General features: G+C 41.2%; 1 protein-coding gene across 1 annotated transcript in view; it reads left to right on the plus strand.

The window, feature by feature from the left end:
• The window catches only part of atrn (attractin), a 146762-nt gene extending 119270 nt beyond the window's left edge, over window positions 1-27492 (plus strand). The window contains exons 27-29 of the mRNA XM_008398926.2: window positions 7005-7112; window positions 18221-18335; window positions 21232-27492. Of these exons, the coding sequence (XP_008397148.1) occupies window positions 7005-7112; window positions 18221-18335; window positions 21232-21356 (348 nt within the window). The 3' untranslated portion in view covers window positions 21357-27492. The remainder of the gene's footprint in view (window positions 1-7004; window positions 7113-18220; window positions 18336-21231) is intronic.
• Window positions 27493-27767: the final 275 nt, after the last annotated feature.

Here is a 27767-nt window from a genome sequence, read left to right on the forward strand (position 1 = left end):
TTTGCTGTGCTGCAGCTGCCTACTCACAGCACAAGATAATGAGATTTGTTGGGAAAATGTACAATATGCTCTGAAGGAGTTCTTCCAGATTTCGCTCCAGCTCTGCCGCCTTCTCAAATCCGACGGCGGCGGTCCAGCAGTTAAAAACACATAAGGCAGACTGGCCATCATATTCAGAGGAATGTACAATACTGGTGAGAAGTTTACATCATCGACATTAATAATTTTGAGCCTTTAACAATGCAGTCGAAGCGTTCTTTTTCCTAAATGGAATGGTTACACAATTTGAAACTTCAGTTATTTTGCTGCACAAGTTAAAATTCATAATTCATTCATGCATATATGAAGAGCCAACTGCACTGAACCCCACTGAAACCTTCATGGTTATTCCACTAAATATTGATTTCTGAACTCTTCTTGAGTTAAAACATTACTATTGTTGATTCTAAATTAATATGAACTTGTTTTCTTTGCGTTATTTGAAAGCACTGCATCTCTTTTGTGATTTTCACCATTTCTCATTTTCTGCAAATACTCAATTTTCACTTGGAATTTCAGAGACATGTCAGTAGATCATAAACTAAAAGAACAATCTTCACTTTACTCAAACAAATACCTATAAAAAGTCAAATCAGAGAAACTGATCATTTTAAGTGGTTTCTTAATTTTCTCTCATATTTAAATAGACCACCAAGCAAAATTGCTGGGAAACCTCACAAATACATCTACCTGTGTTTCCATTGAACATAGAATTCTGCAATTTGACATTTATAATTTTGCTTAATAGAAACAAGACAGTTTCGACAAAAAAAAACAAAAGTTTAGCGGCTAGGATGAGATTTTTTTTTTTTTTTTGGCCGTACAGAAATTGGTTTATTTTGCAAAACTGCAACGAGAACACTTTCAATTTGCATCGCATGAGTCACATGATCAACAACCAGATGTTCCTACTGGTGGAAACAACGATGAAGAAGAAAACGGGAAGTGGATGGAGGATGATTTTTTTTCATGACTCATCCTATGAACAAACTTATTCACGTGTGAATTTAATTTAGTTTCTTATTCAGCAAAATTTTGCGCACATTTGTAGTGAAAACGCAGCTACAAAATGGCAAATCTGCAGTAAAGTACTTTATAAAGAAGATAAATATTTTTCTGCGCTACAAAACCAAAACGCCTGTGGCCCCATTCAGCTGCTGCTGTTTAAACAGAGGTTAGCTCCTGCGTGGGCAGGAGACCGCGCTGTGAACGGAGGGGTTTAGTGAGGTGGACTGAATCTAAAAAGTTTGTTTACCACAGCTTTTGGATGCTTTTCCCCTTCCTCCCTTCTGCTTTTTATCCAGTAAATCAATTTGCTTGCTTTGTGCCGCTCAAGGAGTTGTGCTTATGAAAAAAAGATGTTGTCTGCATGCAGATTTCTGCCTCCTCTCACACATGCGCACGTACGCACCCCCCCCTCCCCCCCTCCCACACACACACACACACACACACACACACACACACACACACACACACACACACACTCCCCCCCTCCCACACACACACACACACACACACACACACACATCCAGACAGTTTGGTTCATCAACACAATGTCAACAACAGGGAGGAGGTTCTCCCCGTTTCTTATGAGTTTTACTTTGTTATCCTGCTCTGAGAACGTTCGGTTTTGGCTTCCCAAGAGACGACACACGCGATTGTAAGATTGTCCCACATTGTGAAACAGAATACTACGTTGTAAGGTAAACCAAATCTGCCGTTACTTGTTGCATGTTTATGCATCTCTACATGTTCTGCCTGTAAACGCTTCATACAGCCATATGTCTAATCATGATAAATCAACATTCAGCACATCAACTTGCTCATTTCCATGTTCATTTCTTCGAAGTTCTGAAGAGCCGATCAGACGCTCCGGCCTGGTTCTGGTCGTCGGTCGTTGCCTCCGTGTTTTGGATTCATTCATGCTTTGTGGCTGTGTTGGCTCTACTGTTATCTTTCTATTTAAAGCTTCTGATTACGTGTTTTGCGTGTCATGAGTTTGTTTGGTTTTCTCTTTGATGTGTGGAGCATTAATGAACTCGCTCCAATATTGTACTTCCTTCGCAGAGAGGGTTTTTCACATTCTGTTTCATCAACAGCTTTATGATGCTTTATTAATCTGAAACATTGCTAATGAAGCTCCTGTTACTGGAAAATATTGAGTTTGTGTGACATGAGCTTTGTGGATCAAGTTGTGGGTTTTAAACGTAATGGGGACGTTGGGTCTTGTTGTGAGGGGGAGTTCTGGTTTCTACACAGTCTGGAAAAGTCCGGAATTTGGTTGTAGTTACGGGTTGGATTCAGAATGGAAGAAGAACATGGAATGTTTTTCTTTTACGTCCAGATTTTAATTTTATTGTCTAAAAGTTTTTTTTTGCCGTCGGTCACTCCATCCAGGCAACTGTCCATCCGCTAATTAGTTTTTCACGAGAATCTCTCAACGAAACGATGGAAAGGGATTATCAATTTTAAAAACAAAAATCTGTTTTTATTCATATTTTATGAAACAATGCCTTTTCTAAAATTAGTCACAGCCTTTTCAATAGATAATGAAAAAAAAGAAGTTTTTTTGACATTGCAGCCGCCCACTCCTGCTTCTAATTGTTGAGCAGCTTTTTGCATGATGCCTCTGGTATTTTCACCAGTTATCCGCAGTTATTAACTGAATCGTGGACGTTGGAAGGCCTCCTTACCATGACCCTAAAGTTTCTCTCCCTCCACAAATTCACCATCAGACTGGCCTGGTGTCTGCAAAATGTTAACATTACTTGCAGCCAGAAGAATCCTTCTATAGTGAGCAGTAAATGGACTGTGTTGTTTTGGATTTTGAGCTTGGAGAAAATCTGACTCACAAGTGACATAAACAAACAGCAACGGATGATAAAGCTGCTTCTCTTGGCTCACTAGGGGTTAATTTATGCTAAAAAAAATTATGTGATGGTACAATGGAGAGGACTAGTTACGTTCAAGTTGTGCTAAAAGGAGTTAGCCTATCAGCTAAGCTATTTAAGGCTAAAATAGCGTCTCAATGCTAAACATGCACAGACGCCCCCAACGCTAATGTCAGCGTCCACAGTTCACATTTTTAGAGAAGGTTTTTTTTTTTTAAGAAGTTTCTGAAACACTGGAAAGCTGAATGTATATGAAAGCACTTTTCACCAATCTGATGGTCGAATAACCTCATTAACAGATTAAAAACAATACATATCTTTGTTGTTGAGCTCATATGTCTTATTTATTTATCTGGTTACCGATTTAAAATGCGATCGGTCACAATCAAGTAAAAACCGACCCTGTAATTAACCCGATTTTAAAAGTTTTTTTATGGAGTCCCACCTCTACTTACTACTGCAAGCTCTTCAGTTCTGTTTTCTTAAAAACAGACACTTTGTTGTTAGAAAATCCAAAATTAAAAAGTAATGATCCAATAAATGGAAGACACTGATCAGTGCGGTGTTACTGGGCTCCCAACTGGCTTGCCCGATATTTCTAGAAGCCATGCTGGCTTTATCACTGCTGGTTGTCAGCCGGGGCGTAATGACAGGCAAACACGGCGCCACAGGTGTGACATGCTAAACAGCGAGCTGCTGTGATCCTGATTGGTCTTGTTTTACTGCTTAAGATTTCCGGGTGCTGGGAATCTGAAATATCACCTCATAACAAATATTGATGGCTCTTTTTGTTAAAGGAAAAGGACTGAAGAGGAGGAGAGGTTCTCTTTTACTCAGATGTTTGAGCTGAGAAATCTGGAACTGTTGCAAGAGTTTAAGGGGGGTTGGTGTGCTCTACAAAGAGAATCTGTGATAAATTTGTTTTCTTCAAGTTCTACCATAGAAAGAGGGAGAGAGTTTGCTACAGGCTTCTACTGTAACCCTTAGGACATCATTCCAAGTGTCACATTTAGCAGAAAGGTGCTAACATGTCAATAAGCCCATTTGGCAGCCTCACAGAGGATGAAAGCACTCAGCAGATTAATTGAAAGCTGTCAAGAGGTTCACCAGGGGAACCGGTGGCCTCTCGCTGCACAAATATTTTATGAGCATTTCTGACTGTCATTGCGCTCCTCAGCTGGAATTGCAGCAGCCTGCACCTTGCTTCTTTCATCCCAACTCTTTTTTTTCTTCTTCTTCTTCTTCTTTTTAATGAGACGAAGGCCAGAGGAATGTGTCACGCCGCTTGCGATTGTTGGGTCTACAAACAAATCCGGAGCCACGCACGCACCAAGCCTCTTTGTTTCAGTTTGACTTTCTTTTGAGTTGAAATGCCAGCAGACAGAAGAGATGATGATCAATAGTCGACGCTTTTTTAAAACACTTTGTTGAGCTTCTTTGGATTTTCTCCAGCTAGATCTGATTTTGGTTGTTCTTTTGACTGTTGTGGATGTTGTGTCTGAGTGAGTAATTGGGTATTTTGATAGTCTGGGTTTCTTTACTTTGACGGTCAGTGATGGACGTGCCGCCTCTCATCCGTTTTTCCTGATGTTGCCCAGGCACCGGCTCTTTTAGGTCAGTCTCGTCTTCCTCCACTCTAATTCCTCTACATCATCGTCTCTTCATATTCGTTAGCTTCTGTTTCTTGTCCTCCTCTCCGTCCTTCTGTAATAACCTCTGCTCCTCCTCCTCCTTTGGCCAAGGTCCACGTTATAAATCAAAAGAAAATGAGGATGGGCCGCTGCCTCGCACTGTTAGAAAATGCATAATTACCGGAGTGAAGTTGGAAGGTGCTGGTTGTGTGTTTTCTAATGAACATGTATTAGATTCTGAAAACTGCTTTTTGTATTTCAACCGTATTTCTTTTTTACTAATTTTTTTGAGAGTTTAAAAGAAATTTTGATTGTAAGATTCTGATTTAAAAATACCTCACATCTTATCCTGAATCCTCTTTACTGAGCCTACAACAAGCTGTGAGTCATTGATTTCAACTAAAGCTGGGTTAACCCCTAATTAATACTAGAGATGGTCCATGAAAGATGCTGGTGACTGTTTGTGAATGCACCATGTTTAAGTGCTACCACTACCACACTCTAAGACTCAGAATCAATGAGATGTTTAACAGGATGTCATGGAAATAAGGTTAGGAAACAAGGTGGACCTTGAGTCCTTTTTGGAATCCATTTTCTCAGAGATGTCTAGACGTGTTCAGTTCATCAGTGGCTCAGAATGTAGCTATGCGCTACATGCAACGTGATCGTGGAATTATTTCTATTCAGCATTTTTTGTATTTAATGACTTTATGTGTAAACGATGTTATCAATAATAAAGCCACAATGTGGGAAGCTCTGATTTCTACAAACACCCCAGACGGTACATAGTTATGCCGATGTGGTTCATTCAGGTTACCAGGGAGCAAGAAAGAGGAAAAAACGGGTAGACTACCATGCTAACCATGCTAACTGTGAATAACAACCATTGCTAATTGGGAATAGCTAACCATGCTAATTGGGAATAGAAAGTGCCAAAGACATTTTAAAATGTCATGAGGGTGAGCCTCATGCCTAAAGGCATGAGGCTCACCCATGCCTTTAGGTGGGTGAGCCTCCTAAAGGCATTATTTGATTTATAATGCCTTTTGGATCTTCTGTTCATAACTGGGATGATTAGCGTGGTACTTTAAGTCTTCTCTCTCTTGCTCCGTTCTGAATTTTTTCTCAGAATTCTGACTTTAATCAGGATTCAAAGAAAATAGACTCTTTTTTTCTTTCCAGTGGCCCTAATCCTCTTCTGTATCTTATGATTTTACTAAAGGAGAAATCAGAATGGACTAAAGATAGTACTGCCAGGTAAAAACTTTACAGGACCACAGAAAAAAAGCCCTGCAACATTGAGTGGTGTCTCTCCCGTTCAACACACAATCAAGATCGGAAAATAGAATAAATATTTTTTTAAAAAGTAAAAAAAAAATGCAGAAATCAAACATCCATATTTTGGAGTGTTTGTGTAAGTTTTTGGATGATAAATATTGTTGCCACTTAAAACTCTACTCCCCTGATTTGTTATTCATAATTGCAGCAGAATTAGTTGTTTTTTATTCCTGAGGTGCCCTGCAGCAGAGATGTGTGATGCGCTCATTGTTGCCTCTTCAGTCTCAAAGTTAAATTGATATAGACGAGATAGCATTTCAAATCTCCAAGACTTTTTGAAATAGATTCTCTGCTGGATACAGAAAGTTTCTCTGCGTCAAAAACAAACTGAAGCTGAAGTCGCACACAAACAAACTCAGTCGGTGGATTACACGCTCCTGTTTACTGAAATTCATCAAAATGCATCCACATTCCTTTGTTTGTCTTTGTATTTTTGAGCCCATTATATTTAGAAAAAAAAACCAAGTAGTGCATGATGGGAAGTGAAAAGGAATGAAATGCGGCTTTCAAAAAATAAAAACACTCTGAAAAGTGTTTTATTGAGCCCACTTTTAACAAGATACCCTGCATGTCCTAAAGACATTGGGAGTTTCATTGCAGGCTAAGCGTTTAGCCATATTCTCCATTGAAAATCCTTTAGAACTCATATTGGAGACCTTTTACACATAAACAATTGAAGAGACACTAATCAGAACAAAAACCCATCACCTTTGCTGACGTGCTCCAGCTGGGACTCGCTCGGCGGACGCTGTCGCTCGGCGGCAGAGCATCGTACTTGATTAGATTCCAGATACTTAGTCTTAAATCACCCTGATTGGTAGCAAATGAAATCCTGACTGAGGCCGTCTTTGTAAATATCTCTGAATGTTCTCAATTAAGGAAGATCATGCAAATGTCTGACAACAGACAGTGAGTTGTTCCAGGAGGATTGAGCAGGTTTCCAAATAAGACAGAGCCTTTAGAGAGACTTCGTGTTCTGACATATTAACTCAGCAGCTGCCCCTGTTCCAAATCGCCATCAAAGATATTTGGCTGATTGGACAATTTATAGTCATTATTTACCTGTCACTTAACTTTTTTTTTTCCCGTTTTTCTTTTCTCCTAGCAACTGCTGAGGGAGATGCAGCAGATGGCCAGTCGGCCTTTTGCCACCATCAACGTGGCTTTGGAGGTGGACGAAGAGCCACCTGACCTGATAGGAGGAAACGTCAAGGTGAGTGTAACTTTGTCTCGAGGAAACCTCAGTTCAGCCCAGCAGATGTATCGTTTGGCATTGTTGAACCATGATCAGGGGAGCTCCTTCTGTCACTGTCCTACAGGAGCCTAGATGTGTAGCGGCCAGCTGCTGTTCAGAATATCGTGGTTTCTTTCTAAACTGACCTGGATAAGTCATGGTAGTTTCAATTAAATGTTACATGATTTAGATCTTCCCTGATAACAGGATTTCTAAGGTTGAACCTAAATATCCTTGATGGTAGAATTGATATTTGGTGCATTTAAAGGAGTTTATTGAATAATGACGCATTTAAGTAGCTGTAACTCATGAACTAGTTCCCAATTCTAGTTATAAATACAGAAGGCATTCAGATTTTAGGTATGTTTACATGTTTTATTCCACAGTGAAGAGAGAAGAGCAGGGGTGTCAAACTCATCATTCATTTTGGAAATCTGAATGTTCATAAAGGGCTGATTGTGTCAGAATGTATTGATAAAACCCATTAAATATCAGTAAGTAGGTGTTTCAGCATTCAACAAGTGTTTCTTAAAATAAAATGGTATTGAACATCTTTTCACCCTGATAGTCCAGGATTTTTTGGTTGTTTTTGTGGGTTTTCCTGTAATCAAAGTCACGGATTTTGTGGTGCTAATCTAGAAATATTTCAAAGGACTTTCTCTGATATTTGCACTAATGTACGATGTTAAATGTGACTTTTTATTAATCGCTGTGTTGGTCACGGACTATAACTTGACATCAAGTAAAGCTGAGGCAGCAGTCACTTAAACCCAATGTTTTTGGAAAAAATTTTGAGCAAAATGTGTTTAAAATCAGAAGAAAATGTGGGGATCTGTTGATTTTGTGGATTAGTGAAAAAACTGGAGGGGCTTACTGGTTTAATTTGGAGTTTAGAGGGCCACATGAAAAGCTGCGACGGACCAGATTTGGCCCCCGGGCCTTGAGTTTGACATGTGGTGTAGAGTACAAAGATGTCGTCTCTTTTACGTCGTCCATCTGTACCTGCTTAATCCATGCAGGATCAATTGGGGGTTGGTTCCAATCTAAAAAGTTAAAGTTTTGGAGTTCACCCTGACTGGGAGCCATTTGTACTGCTCATTAGTTTTGGTTGTATTTACCCAAAATGCCCTGCTCTACAGTTCACTTCCTGCTTTTAGAGCGCTCGTCAGTATGTTTCACGTTTGAATTCGAACCACACCCCAGAGTTCATTTCAACCAAACAGAGAGCTGGGTTTTTAGGTGGACCTGAGTTGGCTTTTTTGATCGTTTGCGTTCCTGCCTCCCCAAATAAACTGGACCTTCAAGACAAACGAACCGGAGTTGGATTAAAGTGGACTAAGCAGGGCTGAGGGTATATCTAACTTTTGATGCGAGTTAAACATTAAACTGCAAAGCAAAACTGCAGTAGGAACCTTTTAAAAAAAAACAAAAAAAAACTTTTCATTCCCAGGTGGGCATTGCCACTTGATTTGAGGTGAAAGTCGGGACAAGATGTACCAGGGGGAGCTTCTACTTCCCCTGCAAATCTGAACTTTAGGGGTTGATTTGATGCTAACTTTTAACTACCAGATATGTGCGGTGGAGTTGAGTAAAAGTGAAGTTATTTTTTTTCCCCATAATTTATCCTCTTTAAAGTTTGGCAGAGTTACAGGAATTGCAGCGAGGCTTTTGGTGGGCGCGGAGCCGCAGGCGAGCGTACCTGTGACTGTGCACCTAGTGACGAACGACCTCTGAATGCAGATGCCGTGTGGAATTATAGGGGCTGTTTCAGAATGGTGGCTCGGGGCGGGGGGCCCCGGCTCTGACAGGGCCCATGCATCTCCAGGGATTTGGCTCCGGAGCACAAGGTTACTCCCAGCAAAGGCTGCGGGGACCTCCTGGGAAGATCAGCAAGAGAGCTGAATGCTTGAGCAGAAACAGTTTTTTTTTTTTAATGTCTGAACTCGTCTCTCTCCTGTAGACGTTGTGTCATCCACTCCTTTCAACTTTCTTTCTTTTTTCCCCTCCCTGGCTTCTCTTCACTTCTTTTTCCACTTTCTACTCGTGCATTTTTTTGGAGTTGTTTGAATTGAGACATCCTTTCCCGTCCTGTGAGACTCATCTACCTTGTGTTTCCTGGATTCTTCTCCAACAGCATTCATAAATGACAGCTGTATCTTTGGCTGGCTGGCCCCACAGTGAAAATCACTGGATTTTTTTTACGTTTTTTGTTTGCCTCAGTTTTTTTTTTTTGATAGTTTTTTTTTTTGCTGTTGCCGAGCCACAAACTTCAAGAGAAGTAAATTGATATGATTTATTTTCCCTGAATGGATTCCAAATTTGTACAGCAAACAGTGTTGTTTTCAGTGCGGGTGAGAACCAATCCCATTAGTCAATGAAATACAAACAAATCTGAGATTGTTCTGAAATGTGAGTTTTCTTACTTTATCTCTCAGTTTCCCACCTTGGTCTTGGTTTCCATTAGTGTTGCTGCTCTTCTCTTACAGATCCGTTTTGTTGTTGATCTCTTTAAGGCCCTGTGTGTTTTCCTCTTAGCTTTTTCCCCTCACAATTACCTTTTCGCAGCTCTATATTTATCTTTCTCTACCAATTTATTTGTTGTATGTATATGTTCATGATTTGTTTTTCTGCCTCCTTCAGTATGGCAAAGGTTTTCACACTACTTGGCATTTTCCCCACCTTTAGTCACATGACACCCTCAAAAATGGATGCGTTTTTGCAGCAAATTATTTTTGGTGACCTTTCATGACCTCTGGAAACATTTCTTAATATCTTTAAAATGATAGCGGCACTAATGACAATTTTTGCTGCACAAACACTTGACACCAACTTTGTGATTTGAAGTTGGTGGGGGGGCCGACTTGTTTCCATCCATCGCTGCCATAATTTTTAATGACTTATCACAGAAACAAGCTTGTTCACACATGATTTTAACTTTTTTTCTTATTTAATGGAAACACTGGAATTGCACAGTATATATTCTTTGTGTGTGTGTTTATTTGTAGAATATAAACAAATATTTGCTCACTTTTGTAATGGAGACACAGACGTCTTCGTCTCTTTCCTGGTGTCTTCTCTCGTCTCTTGTCCGTCATCTCTCGTGTTTTCCTCTAATTTACTCTCCCTCCTGGCCCTTATCAGCTGCCTGGACTTCCTTTTTTTTGGCCTTATCTGCTGGTTCTCTGTGTGTGACGGGCTTTTATTTTATTTATTTATTTATTTTATTTTTTGCAGTGTTTATGAGTTCGTGTGGGTGTCACCCTGTGCGTGCACGTTTGCATTTTGTCAAAAAGAAAAAGATGAAACTTGCTGTTAAATCCAGCCGGCCTCCTCCTCCGTCTTTTGCATTACCTTTTCTTCTCCTGGCTCTAGACCTCTATTTTTTTCTTGCCTTTCTTCCCAGCCTGCTCTCCTCCTCTCCATCAGGACTAAAGCAGCCCAGGAGCAGAGATCCAATTTAGATCTTCCTCTTCAGCTTTCTGTGCCATCACCTGCTCAGACTGTGAGTGCGCTCTATCCTATCTCCTCCCCAACTCGGATTGAGCAGCATTGGACGTGGGTTATTCCCCTTGTTTTCATGCCTGTTTTTTTTTTTTTTTTTTTTTTGTCAGGATGCCACGGTAGTATATTAAGACCTGCAATTGGAATGTATAAAAAGCTGAGCACCACACAGGGAGTTGAAAATCATTAAAGTTGTTTATGCTTTTCTGATGGAAAGTCCAAACTTGCTTCCTCAATGAGATATATACACTTGGTTTGTGCCAAATGAGGCCTGCAGCTCCAGCATTGCAAACAGATGATTACTTTTGTGACACTTTCTTCTCTGCTTTTATTCCGAGACACAGACGGGGACAAGAGGAAAGTGGGACGTGTGTGTGTGTGTGGACAGAAAGAGGACTGTTTTTATCTGCCGTAATTGTGCTGTGCTGTCAGCACCTTCACTCACAAGGTTCTGTTGAATTGTAGCTGCTTGGCTGGGTTTTCTACAGGGCTTCATGTTTACATGCTTAAATGCCTTAAAGGCTTCCCTTATCGGGTTCTAAACCGTTTCTATGCAGACTGGGACCCCCCCCCCTCCCCATGTTTGAAAATGTGTGGAAAGAGAAAATAATGTATGAGAAGATACAGTTGGAGCCAGATGTTTGTGTCCACATTGATTTCTCACAAATAGTCTGTTAGAAAAGGTTGATGGAAACGTGAGACTTCAAATCGACTTCCACAATTTGGCAAAGAAGTTTTACGATCGCTTTTGGGTTTTCTGAAAATGAGTCGGCGCGTTAAAGGGGAGACGGAAACACATAACAAACACTCCTATCCACTGGATGGCCTGTGGAGTGAAACTTGAAACAAAAAACTCAATTTCCTCTGAGATGTTTGGACTCAAATTACGCTTTGTGTGACCTGGTTGATTTACTCCAAACCAGTAAATAAAATCATGCCTCTTTTTTTGTTTTTCTTTCTCTTATTGTAAAGGTAAGGTAATTTTATTTATATAGCACATCCTCAGCAATGAGGCAGTTTAAAGTGCTTTACATGAATTAGAAGGAAATGCAAACAAAACAATAAACCAAAGGAAAGAGCAAAAGGAGGAAAAAACAAACAAAAGAAGTAGGCATAAACTAAATGTTGGTTCTCCATGTTTGATTCTATGAAGTAGACAGTGCTAAATGTTGATCTAAAGCATATTAAAGCATGTTCCTGTTCTGGGTTGCTAAGCAGAATAACAATAGGTTCTCTGAAGTGAAGAATATAAACTAAATGTTCCTGTTTTGGATTCTAAGTTTGTTCTAATTCCTTTCTGGGTTGCAAGATAATTATAAGTACTCCATAATTTATTAGGGATTTATTAGTTATTGGCAACATTTTAAGATTTCGCTCAAAATTTGGAGTTCAGTCAGACCAAACTTCTTTCATGTTAAGTTGGTTAAAATTACCAAAATTATTTTTATTTGTTAAGCAAAACAATAATGGGGAAAAATTGTCAGATTTATTTGTCTATACCTTCAAAATCAGACGTTTATATTTGTATTCTCAATATCTGGTAGCATTGCCTTTGAGCTGCATGACTTTTGTCGCACGTTTTAGGCTTCCACAAGCTTCACATAATAGCTTGCTGGAGTTCCTCCTTCAGACTAGCCAGCAGCAATTAGCAAACCTCTGGTGGAACTACACATCTGCTGACTTCGTTATAGGAGCTACTACTCAATGAAATGTTAATTAAAAACATTGTTAAAGGGTTAATGTTGTGATAACTTCGTGAAGGCAGAGTTTCAGAAAGAGCAGGAGCTTCTTAAAGAGGCAGAGGCCCAATTTCAAGGCGTTAAGTTATAAAGTCAACTTTATTTTAAGTCATATTTGATATAAATGGCATTTTTATAACAAGTGAAGGTAACATAGTTACTTGATTGTGCTACAAAATGACATCATGTGGCTGGAAAATACATCATACTGCCCCTTTAAAATGCTTCTGCAGGTGAAGCTCCAATTAACTCAAATTAACAGGTGTCAGTTAACCTGAGGTTTCCAAAGCCCTCATAGTTTAAAAAGACAGTAGTCACTCTGTATGTAAACTTCTGACCTTGAAGACAGTAATATGTAAATCTCACATATTTTTCTCTCATTCTTGTGGCTTTTAGCAAATTGAAAGAATGTTGGTGATTCTAACTGATTTAAATAAGAGGGGAAGGTGTAGCTGTCTGCTTATTCAGCGTACACAAACCGCTGCTGTCAACTGTGTACACAGCTTGTTTTTCCAGCTTGTTGTCTTGCGTAGCTCCATCTACCGTCATAATCTCCCGACTTCTTGGCTAAGAAAAGGAGTAAAAACTCCTGGAAGTTGCCTTAGTGGTGCCGTCTGTACCTGGTGAGACCTAACAACGCGCTCTGGCTGCTGCTGAGGAACACACGATGAAAGGCGAGCTTAGAGTGCCCACATCAGCGCACGTATAGATGCATTTGTGTGTGTGTGTGTGCGTGTGTGTGTGKGTGTGTGTGTGTGTGTGTGTGTGTGTGTGTGTGTGTGTGTGTGCGCGTGTGTGTGCGTGTGTGTGTGTGTATAGGCTCAGCAGCGATCCCACGTGCTGCTGGGCTAATTACTGAAGGTAATTTAACAAAACCTTTCGCTGCTCTGCCTGGCCGGTCTAGATAAGTCTCCAGAGTGGTGATGTTGGGGGTGGCGACTTGCGAGTGGCGGGCTGGAATCCTATAAAACAAAGGCATCTGCTGGGGAATGCTATTAAGATACAGGACCACCGGAAAAGACTCTACCTTTGGGGAAACATCTTAAAGAGAAAGAGCCGGCACAGAGAATTTAAAACAAGCAGGTAATTGAATTTTCTCTGGGTTTGATCCGCCCCACACTGAAGATGAAACGTGTGTGTAAAACGGGATGCAGAGGTTTGTTTTTTCTAACAAATACAAATGTGAGTCGCCTGTCTCATAGTTTCAGGTGGAAATTGAACTTCTGGTTGTGTGGTGACGAGTGCTGTGCATGTCCTGTTGAAGGGAAAATAATCCCACACCGTCTGACAAGTCTCCTCCGATCCCAGATATGATCTTCCAGATCTTTTCATCTCCCATGTGCATATCTGATGTCGGGAATGAGGGAATCCGATGGATGCATGTACACAGTCCAGTGGAAATGGGGTTTGACAGACGAGCATTAAAACAGCCCTAAGCCTTGAAATGTAAACACGTCAGCCTCTCCGCCTTTGCTTTATTCCACAAGGTGTGCAGGTTCTTTGGTGTTATCAGACACAGCTCGTTATTTTTCTAGTGTAAAGACGGTAAAGTGAGACGGACGTTTTACCCAAGGCCAACCCGGGCCTGGAGACGCAACCTAAACAAACCGGGTTTGTTTTGTTTTTTTTCTTGGTAGGATCCGGTTTAATACTTCCACTTTTGAAACAAAATTAGCCAGCTGGGAGATTACAAAACCTGAGGCTAAATGGAAACAAGATTTTTGTTCTCGTTACTCAACTGTCAGTAAATATGAATGACTTGCCTGCATGGTGGGTTTTATAGCTGAATACAATCATCCTGCAGCCTTTGTTATACATCCATTAATTAATGTAGTCCATATATTTGTCCATCCTTGCTTTTATCACCGGTTCCATCCATACAACTATTATTCATCAGTCTATCAATGATTACATCCATCTGTGCTGTCTACCAGACCCTCCATCCATCCATCTTTACTGCCATCCATCTATCCATACTACCATATATCCTGTCATCCATCCATACTATATTCTATCCATACTACCATCCATCTAGCCATACTACCATCCATCTATCCATACTACCATCTGTACATTAAAAAATGGAAGAAAAGTTGCTGAGAACTTTGGAAAACTAATGATATTTATAACGGTGTGAATGAACCCTGTACTTGTGACTTAGTCATGTTAACTGGCCCTGGTGTTCTTTTCAAACACGTTGGAAAACTCAAACAGAATGATTTTGTTAATAAAAGCGTTTTTATTCAAGAACTGCACTATAGATGAACCTTCTTAGCCCTTTTGATTTTCCTGTCAGATAGAGGTGGAAAGAAATGTCAGTCTTCTTAGCATTTCTAATACATTTTTGCAGAAATACAAATTAGTTCATTTCAAATGAAAGTAAAATATTTGACCTTGGAATATTTCTTATTTATTTCTTATTCTGTAAAACTTGGGATTGTAAAGTTTTGCGGGTTAAAAAAAGTTTTGTTTCCTCAGAAGATCTCTTAGCCAATCAGAATTCGTAGCTCTTTAGGAGTTGGATTTTTCCTGCAGAGATGCTACAGCATCAAATAATCATTTCCATCGACTTCGGGTTATTCCATCCTATTTCATGCTTCTAAATGACCATTTAATGCTGTTAAAAAGGCCAAAGGAAATTTCTCCAGACCACAGTCAGAGGCAGTGTGTGAAAGACCATCAGTAAAAGGGAACAAAATGTTTTCCCTTAATGAAAACCATTAAATGGAAGATGGAGCTGTGTTTCCATTTTTGATAAGTTGGTTCCAAATCTTTCCTTCTCTGACTCAAAGGTTGCAGGATAAACCACGTCCTGTCCAGCGTCTCCAGTTCAGCCAGTTTAAATAAACCTGATAAGAGCAAAATAAAAGATGATCCCAGCGGAAGCTGGAGATGGAAAGAAAACAAAACAGTGGCGACGTCATGAAGTCATTTGTTTACTTTAGTCAGGCTCATTTCTTCAAGTCAGGACATCGTCGAATCATTTATTTATAAAATTTCCACACATCGGGGGCTGAGAAGCGGCGGCCGACTTTAATATCTGCCTGCTTTTGCGGCTCTGAGCGCTGCTTGGACCGAGTTTCCATCCCTGCAGGAGCCCATTTGTCTGCAGCTGAACTGTTGACCTCTGTCGGCTCCTGGGAGACGGCGGGGCCGCGTGTGCGCACCGGCACAGCTCAAAAGTGTTTCGAGCTCCGAGACGCGTATGGAGAGACATACACAAGTTGTTAGGAAGTGTCTTTGTTCAAAGATTCATGACAACAGAAGTTCCCAGCAGCTTACTGCAATCACTCTGCAATTACTCATGAGCAGGGAAAAAAAACAGGAGCCATTTTTTGACAAGAATCTGTAATATTAAGTGTCTTTTTTTTTTTACTGCAAAAAATGCCTTCAGGGGATTTGAACACAGGCTTTAGCTTTTTTAAATGGCCTAATTTTCTCCTGGAAGTAAAAGGAGAACAAAAAAACATGAAGAAAACTCTCCTTAATGTCTGTTATCATATTGTTGAGCTACTTAGTCGACATGAATTTAAGGTGTTTTCACATCTGATGGTCCGATAGACTCGATTGGGAAACCAACATTTGTTACGTTTTGCTATGTATCCAAACTAATTGAAGAACCTCTTCACCTCCTCGCCTGTGGTGGCGCTGCCCCAAGAACTACTGAGGGAAACGTCGTGAAAACCTCAGAAGAAAATAAGCACAACTTCCATCTTCACAAAATGCAAGGAAAAATGAAGTGGCATCAGATTTTAGCGGTTGTAGGATTTCTCTTTTGTCTCTGGTAAACGACCACGAGCCATTTCTCCCACTAGCTCTAGACTCGCTCATTTGTTTTGTTTATTACCCAGAATGCCCTCCTCTGTAGTCCACTTCCTGGTATTGGAGCGATCTCTGGCCTGCTTGGCGTTCGAAATGCACCAGAGTTCACTATCACCTAACCGAGGCCGAGGTTTGTAGGCCGACTAGAGTTTGCTTTGATGACGTCAGAGTTTGATTGAGCATTCACACCTCCTCCAACGAACCGGGCTTTCTAGGCAAACCAACTGGAGTTTGATTAAAGGTGTGAACGCACGCTTTAAGGTCATGAAGCAGTCTGGGCTCAGACGAGCCCAGGATCATGAGAAAGATGGAAATGTGTGTTCGGATCCTGTTGTTGTTGGGTTCCTTCAAGTCTGCAGCAACATAAGCATCAACTTGAAGGAATTTGAGACTTTATTCAAATTCCCACAAAGTTCCTTTTTCTGTAAAATCCAGATGAAATGGGAACAAAGAAATATGTGCAAGAGAATACTTATTTGCAAATTTGGTCACATTTTAGCCAAACACGTCAACGCATTTAAACCAGGGCTGGAACTGCAACGCGTTAAATTTGATTAATGGATTATAATTTAACGAGAAAGATTCCCCTTTTAAGGAACTTTCCCATTTTATTGAGACAAATTTTATCTCATTAGAATGAGAACTTTCCCATCCTAAGATGTAAAAATACACTCCTAACAGCTCAGTGTGTGAATGTGTGTGTGAATGGATGAATGACTGAACGTAGAGTGAAGTCCTATGGACTTCATAAAGTGTCATACAGGTACAAGACATTTACCGTTTACCATTAGGACTTTTTAAAAAGGCATAAACCTGCTCGCCATGACTCTCCTAAAACTTCCAAGATGTTCTGCTGTTTTACTGTTGCGACCTTTCTCATTTTTAAGGGAAGATATTTTGGTTTTAATGATGTGTAATTCTCATTATGTCGAGCTTCTTTTTAATCGTAACGAGAATCTTTTCTGATTTAAACGAGATATTTCTCCTGAATTTATCTCCAAACTCTAACAGTTAAACACGTCCATACTTTAGCATAGAGTCATACATTATATTGGAAGAAAGACTTCTCTGTGCTACAATGCAGTGAATCTACACACAAGCGCCTCGGGGTCTTTATGCCTCATTCATGTGACGGCCGTCGCGTATGAAAGCTGCGGCGTGGAGAGATGGAGCAGAGAATAAATGTGTAAAATGGGTCAAAGCCTGAATAACTACTACTGCTGTAATGTGTGTGCGTGTGCGTGTGCGTGTGTGTGTGTGTGTGTCCATTACAATGACAGAGATGAGTTATGATGAACCTGTGCAACATTGTACGGAAACGCCAACTTAAACTCCAGCGGCATTCCCTCTTGGGGGATTAAACCCGACTCTGTGGGGAATAAAAACCAGCCTGCTGCGTTCTGGACGGTGTCAGCGGTGTGTGTAACCGTGTCATGGCCCAGTTTCTCACAACGGCCTTTGCAAATTCAAAACACAAAGCCAACGAGACGTAGAAAAGTTATCGGTATGCTGCGACGGCCTCTGTGCCCACACTCTGTTCGTCCAGGTAAAGCCCATGAATTTTGCAGAAGGCGAGCCGCGGCGGAACCAGGACAGTGTTTACAGGAGGATGGGGTGCGTGTGTGTGTGTGTGGGTGGGGGCGGTGTGCCTGTGTGTGTGAGCAGACTCATCTCCACATATGGATGAGATGCTGATAAACAGGAGATATTGGTTTTTAGAGAGTCAGGTGTGTCACCCAGCCTGCGGTGACTCGAGAGTACCGACGTAAATCTCACTAGCGTCGGCATGCAGCCGATGCGCAGACGGCTGACTGCGCTGAGCTCAGTGTGGGTGGAGGGGAGCGGTGGGTCCAATTTGCGATTGCGGATCTGTTTGTTTATCTCTGCTGAGAATAAATAGTATTTTTTTGTCATGCTTGTTGCTGACACAGATGAGAACAGTGGCAGCAAAGCTTCTGTGATCGCTCGGATTTAGCTGGCTAGTGATGTGTAACGCTCTTTTTTCCCCCCTCTTTCTTTCCACAGTCCGTTCCAAAACCCATCGCCCTTGAGCCTTGCTTTGGCAACAAAGCCGCCGTGCTCTCCATCTTTGTACGGTTACCCAGAGGCTCCGGCGGCATCCCTCCTCCAGGACAGTCTGGTAAGATGCAGCTGCTGACTGCTTTTGCTTTTTTTTTTTTTTTTAAATACATTTCCTTTGATCTGACATTCTTCCTTTCTACTGCATTCTGTTGCTTTGGTTAGTTGGAGCATCACAGTTTCAGTCCTTCGGGCTCCTCCGACCCGGTTCACTTCCTTCTCTTTTTGTCCTTTGTTGTTCAATTCCTCCTTGGTTTAACAAACACAAACTTTAGTTTTTACTAAAAATAAACAATTCATATTAAAGCTACGGAGACGGATCGTCAGACATTTGCACAGACAGGAATAACTTTTCTTAACAGCGCATCAAGTGGGACGTCTCGACGAACATGTCAGGGATGAAGCAGGGCTTTGAAGCCGGGTTTGGTTACAAAACTTTAACCTACAGTAAGTTCTGAACATCTTATATCTCAGTCCATTTCTGAGGATGAAATGACTACAAACCTGGCAGTTTACCCCAAACATGTGGAACAAGGCGTTTGGGGTAAATTTGGTGGAATTTGTGCAACACACAACAGTGTTTCCCCCAGAAAACCTGCTCAGCCTTGTGGGTGGTGCACTAGGACAGTCATCCAGCAACCCATTGTGTTTTTGAGTTAAAAAATGTTCAACGATGACAGGAAGTTTGAAAGTATGATTAGGTAATTGTAAATGTGTTGGTGGAAGACATTAACAAAACCCAAACAGCAACTATAAAGTCTTATAAAAGGTAAACATAAAAATACCAAGTAAATAAACAATGCTTAGCCTGGTGGGGTCATAAGTAAAGCCTGGTGGCCCGCCAGGCTTATAATACCCTGCACAAAAAAGATTATGCAGCGCCTTATGTTTAAGACGAAAACTTAATGAGACTAGAGTTGTTTCCAAGAAAATTGTAACGTTTGCTACATTTTCAGCAGGTTCTCTTTCACACTGCACTCAGTGATTTCCCACTCATTTCTAATGAAAACTTCACATTGACAATTAGAATAATAYATCAGACCAGTAAAAAAACAACAAAAAAAATTGTAATGAAAAGTATGCTTAATACCTCCTTAAAGGTTATTTTTAAAGTTACTTTTAATTCAACAAATCTGGGTCGTTCTTTAGGAATACTTGATGTTGTAAATGCAAAAAAAAACCCAGATACTTTTACAAACTAATTTCAAATTAAAGCTCATTTCATCTCAAGCAGATTCCATTAAAAAGCTGAAAACCTTCCCGTCAGAGCTGCAACGCAGGCGATGAGATGGCGGTGTCTCTGAGCATCCACCAGCGGCTCACATCATTAACATGTATTAACACTCTCTGAGGCGCAGCATTTCCAATCAGCTGTGTTTATCGCTTATGATTAATGCAGTTAACCTCACGGAGAACAAATAGCTCGCAGCAGAACGTGAACTCCCAGAGGAGCAGTCGGGATCACACACCCTCCTCGCTCCCGGTGGAGGCTGCACGCATTTGCTCGTCATCTGATCTAAGAGCGAGTTTACTTTGGCTCGCATTACCCAAACAAGCCTTCAAACGCAAGCTGGAGTCATCTCTGCGGATGTTTGGTGGGGCGTGAGGGCGGCCATCTTGGAAGCAGAGAGAAGACAGATGTGATGGGAGGCCGCAGCACAGACGACGGAGAGTTTTTGATGCAGCGACCGGATGGGAGACGACTTTAAAGCGTTTGTAGCGGGAGCGCAGCTAACACAGGGGGAGCGGTCTGCCGAGAGTTGGGGCCACTTTTGTTTTGACAAAAGGACTTTATGGTAATTAATAAGAGCCCTGGGCGCACGCGGGGTCTGGGGACTGAAACTGAGAGGCGAAGCAACATGGTGGTAAAAGAAAAGAAAAAAGTTTTTGTTAAAAATCCACGGAGGAAGGAAGCAAGTCAGGCTATCGTGGGGAAAAGGAATAACAAAAATAAATGTTAGATCAAAGGAGAAGAGAAACGTAGCAGAGAGAGACGGTTGAATGCTGTTGAAAAATGATAGTTGATGGAAAAAGATTAGTACCGACAGAAAGATTAACGATCGGAGGAGTCTGAGGAAAAACACCAGACCAATGCTACGACTTCTAGCATCGGTTGTAGTGGCGTCCAAAAGTATTCACACCTAAAAAGTTTATGTAGATTATTTCTGAAATCAGTGGTTCACACTAATTTTATAAAGGGGTTCAAAGCAGATTTCAATGGAAAAAACAATACTGTGGATTAAGCTAGTTGGCATAGCTAAAGCTGTGCTAACTAGCTTTAGCATAGATGACAGCTGTAGCATAGCAGAGATCAAGGCAGAGTGTGTGAGCACTGTTAAGACCCGCCCCCTGGCTCTGATTGGTTGTTTCTTTAGCACTTCTTTAACCACTCTGGAACATGTTTTTTTATTATTATTTTTGATTAAGTTGTGCAATTCCTCCCATCACAAGATAAATCTTCAGATAGGAGGAATGCCAAAGTAAGATCACGTTACATATTCTTCTTTTATATGATCAATATAAACACTGAATCTATAAACACTTAATAACACACATGTAATATATATTTTAATGGATAAGATAGATCGTTTTAATATTCTTTCTCCAAACATACTTCTTCATGGTGAACAGAAGGTAAAACTGGTTAGCTACAAAATGAATGAGAGTCAAAAGGCGGTGCTCAACAGTTGATTTGCATTTGCATGGCACTCAGCAACTTCATTTAAATACAAAAACCTCTGCTAGACACAAGGGGAGGTGGGTGATGGGGGAACATGGACACACAGCGTTTTTGACCATTCTTGGCAGTGCTCTACCATTTTCCACTCCGACAAAAACCTCTTGCCGAAAGCCCTCAATCTCCATGCGCACGGCAGAACAAGGTGTCAATAGCTGTCGAAAATCCCATTTTTCGTCCAGTGTTACGCTGATGTGTGTGTGTGTGTGTGTGTGTGCAGGTCTGGCGGTGGCCAGCGCGCTGGTCGACGTCTCCCAGCAGATGTGCGTGGGCTACAAGGAGAAGTCTGGGGGTCTGAGGAGCCGCAAGCAGCAGCCTTCTGCACAGCCGTCCACCTGCATCTGAGCCTACCACCACCCTACACCCAACGCTCTTCATCCCCCCACCCTTCTCCCTCCTCCTCCTCGCTGCTCAGCCTCCCTCCTTCAGAGATTTCTGCCAGCTCCGCTCTGGCAGGGAGAGGTGCATGCTGGGACGTAGTACTGGAACATTTTGATGAGATCAGCAGGTTTCCCCCCCCGGCCCCCCTACGCTCTCTCTCTCTCCTCATACCAGAACTGACTGAGACAAAGATGGAGGGATGTCGGGGGGGTTCGGGTGGGGGTGAGAGAGGACCAGAGGAGAAGCTGACTCCGCCCCTTCCTCCACGTTTTACATTTGTTGACACGGCCTGGACGGAGTGGAGGCGGCTCGCTGCTACAGCTCATCCTCAGTCTCGTAGTTTCTAAAAAAAAAAAAAAAAAAAACTCCAGAGACTCTGCAACCCTAAATGTTGATGTTTTAATTTAAATTATAATTGTTTTTGTTATTGTTGTTGTTCTGCTTTTTTTTATTTTTATTTTATTTCACTTTGAATCGAAGGAACAAACTGGAAAACTCTTAACTACACACTCCAAAAAAGAAAAAAACCCGCAGCTTCCCCAGCTGTGTCATTACCCATCTGTAAGCTCCGAGTCGAGGCCGCTGACGGGTCGCCCCGGGCAACGTAACCGCACATCCAGCAGCCTTCCGGTGGCGACGACCCGCAGTTGGATGATTCCCTGCGCGGCCAAAGACTGACGTTTCCATCCGGAGCCGCCTTCCTGGAACTGGACCGGACAGAGGACAGGAGACGCTCCGTCTGCCTCGGGTCAGCTCAGCAGAGGCCGCCGCCCTGCCAGTCTGCTTCCAACGTTTCACACACGGCGAAACGAATCATATGTACATCCATTGGTAGTTTGTGGACATGAGAAAATGGCGTCTGATAAAAATGTTCTGGCTCTTACAAGCTAACTACAGCGGTGATGAACATAATCGGACCAATAGTTCTGTCTCTCGATTGTTCAAATTATTGATCCTGAATCCTAAATGCATTGCTTTGAATTGGGATTAGGCTGCTCAGTCAGCTGCTCAGTTATGTACGGCTTTCCTGTTGACGGACCAGGATTTATACGGTACCAGATCGATTGGAGCAGAGTGGTCATCATGTCTTATTCTGTTTCTTTGTTGTTGTTTTTCTATATGTGCTGAGTGATTCATTTTACCCCAACATTTTATTTCAGATTCTTTTTTCAGAAAGTCGTAACGAAAACAACCGTTAATGTCTAGCTGGAGGCCGTGGCACCAAACTCCACTGATTCAACCAGCCGCGGTTAAAAACACTACATTTGTCGATGAAAAACATAAAGATGCTGCTATGACAAAAAAAAGGTGAACAATAAATAAACCAATAAACATACTTAAAAAATGTAAATTCCTCAATAAGAGACAACACATCATTTAGCACAGCTGTAAGGCTGTAAAACTACCAGCTCTTTCCCCTGACTAAATTAAAAGAGAAAAATAGCACTAATAAATGTTTATGCCTACTTTTTATTTTTTTCAAAGAATGGAAGATGAGGGAATCAAAGGAATCAGTAAAATGTCTGCCGATTGCAGCAAACAACAGCGTAGTTATTGTTGCGCGAGTCCATCTGGACGTCGGATCGTCTGCCGTTTTCACCAGAGTTGCATCGGTCAGAGGCTTCAGGCCGACTTCCAGTCTACGGTTGTTTTTGTCAAATATTTGATCTGCAAGATTAAGATTTTCAGCTTTCCTGAAATCTGCTGAATTTGTCTCCCATGTGCGGTTCACTCATACGGCAGCTCTACCAAACACCAGCTATTGTTTTGAATTTCTGTTTGCATCAACAATAGCCTGTATGAAAAGCACAAAACTGCTAAATTAAACGTAGCTTTCTGTTGCAGGAGCCTGAGTGAACAAACAGCCTTTATATCTGCTTTATTTGAAAACACCTTACTTTTACTTAAAATAGACAACTGAGTATTTTCCCACAGTCGCCATGTTTCCACCCAATTTGCATGCGAATATCTAGCAAACATTTGAAATGTCGCAAAAAAGAAAAGGGAGAATGCAAATTAGGCGTGTTCCAGCTACTGGTTTGGAGGGAATCAACCAGACTATGCTAGCCATAATTTAATCTGATGATGATGCTATGCACAACTGTCATAAGCAGGAAGTAGCGGCTGCTAGCTAGCACAGACCACACATCTCAGAAAAATGTGCGGTCCTTACCTCCTAGGTGAAGGTTCAGATTTTAAAATTCTTCCAAGTTTTGTGCTTCTGGTAAGATCCAGGCCCAGCAGTGGATGGGAAAGTTTAATATGTTAGAACTTATTCGTCAAATCTGTTTCCATCTCCACTTTTAGCGCATTAACTCTTTTTTGGAAAACCCATGTATTGTGGGCTTTCCGATAAATGCTAGTTTGAATGTTCCTGAGTTTTTTTGCAAAACCCAGAGAGGTTTTCCGAATTTTGCCGTTTCCATCCACCGTTTCTAATGCGATTAAAAAAAACTGTAATGAAAACACGGCTAGCAAAAACACAGTTTTTTTAGTTGTTGCTGCCAAGTAGCATTTCACGGAACTGGAAAGGACCTGATTTTTTTTACTTTTGACTGACCAGTCGCCCATCCAGCTGCATTCTGGTCCTGAGACAATATATTTTTTGTACCACATCTCCACTTTTTTTAATTTATTTATTTTTTTACCTTCATCTCCATTGTCATTCTCAGTTTCTTCCTTGACGGTCATCTTTTCCGCAGCCACAACACCTGCAGGGTTCTGACAGAGACATAATTCAATAGAATAAATCCCCCCTCCCCTCCGACGCCTCACAAGGTTATTAACTTCCCGCCCTCTGAAAAGTGCCGTTATGGAACAGTTTAATAACCTGCGTTGTGCCCTAAAGAGCTTGTTGTGTTTGGTTGTGAGCTCTCCCATGTGCTCGGTGCCGTAGAACTGCGCAGCGTCGATCCGGTCGGTTAAAGGGCACACTTTTAGCAGCGGGAAAAGGTCAGAGCAGAAAGCATGAACAAAGTTGACATTCTGTAATTATAAAGCACCCCACAACTCCACTCAGCAACTCCAGCAGTCACCTCAGCATTAAGAAGTCAACACTACATCTGCTGCTTTTGCTTTTTTTTTTTTTTTTTCCCCCCCTCTTCACTCATCATGTCCATCTAAGCTAATTTTTTTTGCGTTTATTACAGCATTAGAAACTACTGTTTAAATCTGCTGCTTCTGCTGAAGTGTGTTTTTAAAAGTTTCTCAACATCACACACACACACACACACAAAAAGCAGAAGTTATAAAATGCGTGTTACTGTTGGATCTTTTTTTTCCACCATCTTTAAGAAAACAAAGGCCTGCCATCCAGTGCTTTGCTGCACTGGATGTTTAGCATCAGAGTCTGCAAAGTCATTCGAAAATGTCGCCGCTTTCTCGCTTTTCACAAACTGATTTGCAAATTAAAGATTAATCATTTATTACAAACCGGAAAAAAGAAAAAAAACATTCAGTAGTTTGTCCGGGAATAGATGGCGACCAGAATAAAGATAACCTGTGGTTAACGTCACGACATGACAAACATGAAAAAAAAAAACATTAAAAAAAGTTACATGATGCAGGTTTAATAAAGAAATGCGGGGTTGACGTCATCGTCATGGTAACCTGCGGTTACCATGAGGATGGCTGATGTCCTGCTGACACTAAGATGTCTGACCTCTGTCTGGCTTTTGCAGCTTTAGCAGGACTTTGAGTCCAACAGCAGCAGCGTTTCATGTTTTATTCACTTCAGCACCATCACCATCGGTAACAGCCATTAAATTACAAACCACACTTATGTTTTTTGTTTTTTCACAAACATCACCTACTTTATTTATTATGAAGTAAAACAACTACAAAGTGTCTCTTTTTTAACTCCTAAATGATTGTACAACTAAATGAAATGTTCTTAGCAGTCTCAGGTTTTAGGATAGCTGAGCAGAGCCGGTCTGAAGTGACCCACTGATTGGTTTTGGAGTCGTGTTTCTTGACATTGATGAAACCTAGAAGCATCAAATATGACCTCAGATTTACCGTCAGCTGCTGTGTTGCCTCAGTGTTCGGATGCATTGCGAGAAAATAGGGGAATGTAAATGAAATATTGCAATTTCAGCACTTGTCTTGGACATGTCACTTCCAACTCTTTTTTTTTTTTTTTTTCTTGCTGAGTAAGCGGTCTGTACAGGAACATGTAGGTGGAAACAACCTGCTGGACTTAGACCTGGAGAGCAGTGCTGGTCAATTTCATCGTAAATTAGGATTACTGAAGCATTTTGACTAGCTAATATTAATCACAGCAAAACAAGTCCAGACACTGATTCAGTTGGCCTGTTTTTGTTGTTTTTTGCCAACTCATGAAAAGTTTTTTTTGTTTTTTTCGTAACATGGAGCAGTTTTACCTCAACTCTTCCATCTTATTCAAGTCTGTTGGAATGTCAGATTTCTTCCATGTTTTCAAAAAATACTCATTTTGGTTCAATGCCAACAGGTACAGTGTTAAATTATTGATATTAACAACAAACAAAAACAGAAACATGCAGACTATAGACGTGTTTGTTGCTCTTCTCAAATGATCAATTTCCAGTTTTTTTGCTTTTTCCGATACTTCCTCCAGCCAACCAGGCGCTAACCTGTTGGAGCAAATTTAAACCAAAAATCGTCCAGATTCCCCAACAGTCGATTCCTTGGTTCGTCCCAACTGCACCTTCAGAACAATGTTCAGTGGACTGAAGGGTTCCACCAGTAGACCAGAGGATGGTATTTATGTGGACCAGCTGGAGGGAATGGCATGTGTCTGTCCAGCTGGCAAGGCTTTTTTTTTTTTTTTCGTTTTTTATGTTGCTTTTAGTTTAAAACTGAAAACTGCACGTTGCTTTTTGTACAACATTGCGAACCCGGCCCACATCTTACCAATGGATTTGTTTTAAATATTGCATGGGGGAATGGCACAGTGAGTGCAAGGGGAGACTTTTTGCAGCTACTAAAACAGATTCCCCACACAAGTTCTTACCTTGCCGTGATGTGCTGGCCGATGAGAGTTGTGAATATCTTTTTTGTTTATGAGTTAGTATCACAGGAAGATGTTTTAGCTTCATTTTATTCGTTTCCTTGCCAACTCAGACATCACCAGTTTAACAAATCAGATCTAAAGAGCACAAAACATCCCCTGGTATCTGTAAGACTTCAGTCTCTTGACCTTCTCCCTCTGAGTCTCGCACATGGAAGCTCAGCCCCGACCGAAAACATGAACTTTACTGTCCGAGCGCTTCCCGATGTCGCGTTAAAGGACTTCCCCCGGTCCTAAAGTTCAGATTTTCCACACGATTACCTCCCGCCACCCGAGTGTGAAGTGGCCCCCGAGCTGCTCTAAATATCCGAAGGGATGGATGCAGTGTGTGTGTGTGTGTGTGTGAGTTTGGGGGTTGGGGGACGTGTAGGAACCTTGTACGCTGTCACCTCGGTGCTTGCGTGAAGAAATGGGCAGCTTCCTCCAATCGATCTCACTTACCGAGCCTCAAACTCTGCCAGGTAACTCTCTCACCTCTACATCGGCCTTACTTCCGCTCACTAATCTCTTGTGTTTTCCTCTTGAAGTGTACAAATATTTATAAATCGTCATGGAAATAATGTCTAATTTTAACAGTACAAGTAGATTTATTTTTGTCAAACACTGGCAGCATTAATGCGTATTTAAAAAGCTTCGATGCACAGGTTTAAAGCATCCCAATAGGGTCATTGTAAAATCAGGCATTACCCTCTTCTCTCTCTCTCTCTGTCTCTTTGTATAGCGGCATTATATATATTGAGGAAGTAGTTTGTTAATATGTATAATTTAGCAGTTGCTGTTCTTTATTTGTAAATAATGAGAAAGTATTGTGAATGGCTTTTGAATGAGTTTTCAATTCATTTAAGGCAAATTCCATTCAGGCTTTTAAACATGTGATTACAGCACATTAGCATATTTTGTATGTCAGACGGCACTGTAAGGCAAACCAGCATCACTAAAAGCTGATGAACATGTAAAACTTGAGAATGGCTTACTGACCTTGTAATTACTGATGTACATAAAAGAATGACAGAACATTTTGTCTATTATTAAATGTGAAAATTTCACCCACTGCTCTGTGTCCTTCTGTCTGGGTTTCATATTTAAGGGGATAGTTAAGGATATTAGATGTGAGGGTCTCTGCCGACTGATCTGGGGTTGCAGTAGATAACGCTTTACTTCAATAGACGACTTCTAGCATTTCAAACAGCTCCAAGCTCATAAAAAGATGATTTTATGAATCTTTAAACCATTGTCATTCTTGCATTTGGTGGTTATTAAGACTGAAGCCAATTAAAATCCTTCCATCCTCTGAAGTGTCCCCGGGTCTTTCTCTGGGTCTTGTC

Source organism: Poecilia reticulata, linkage group LG22, assembly GCF_000633615.1.
Source record: "Poecilia reticulata strain Guanapo linkage group LG22, Guppy_female_1.0+MT, whole genome shotgun sequence".
Classification (NCBI taxonomy): domain Eukaryota; kingdom Metazoa; phylum Chordata; class Actinopteri; order Cyprinodontiformes; family Poeciliidae; genus Poecilia; species Poecilia reticulata.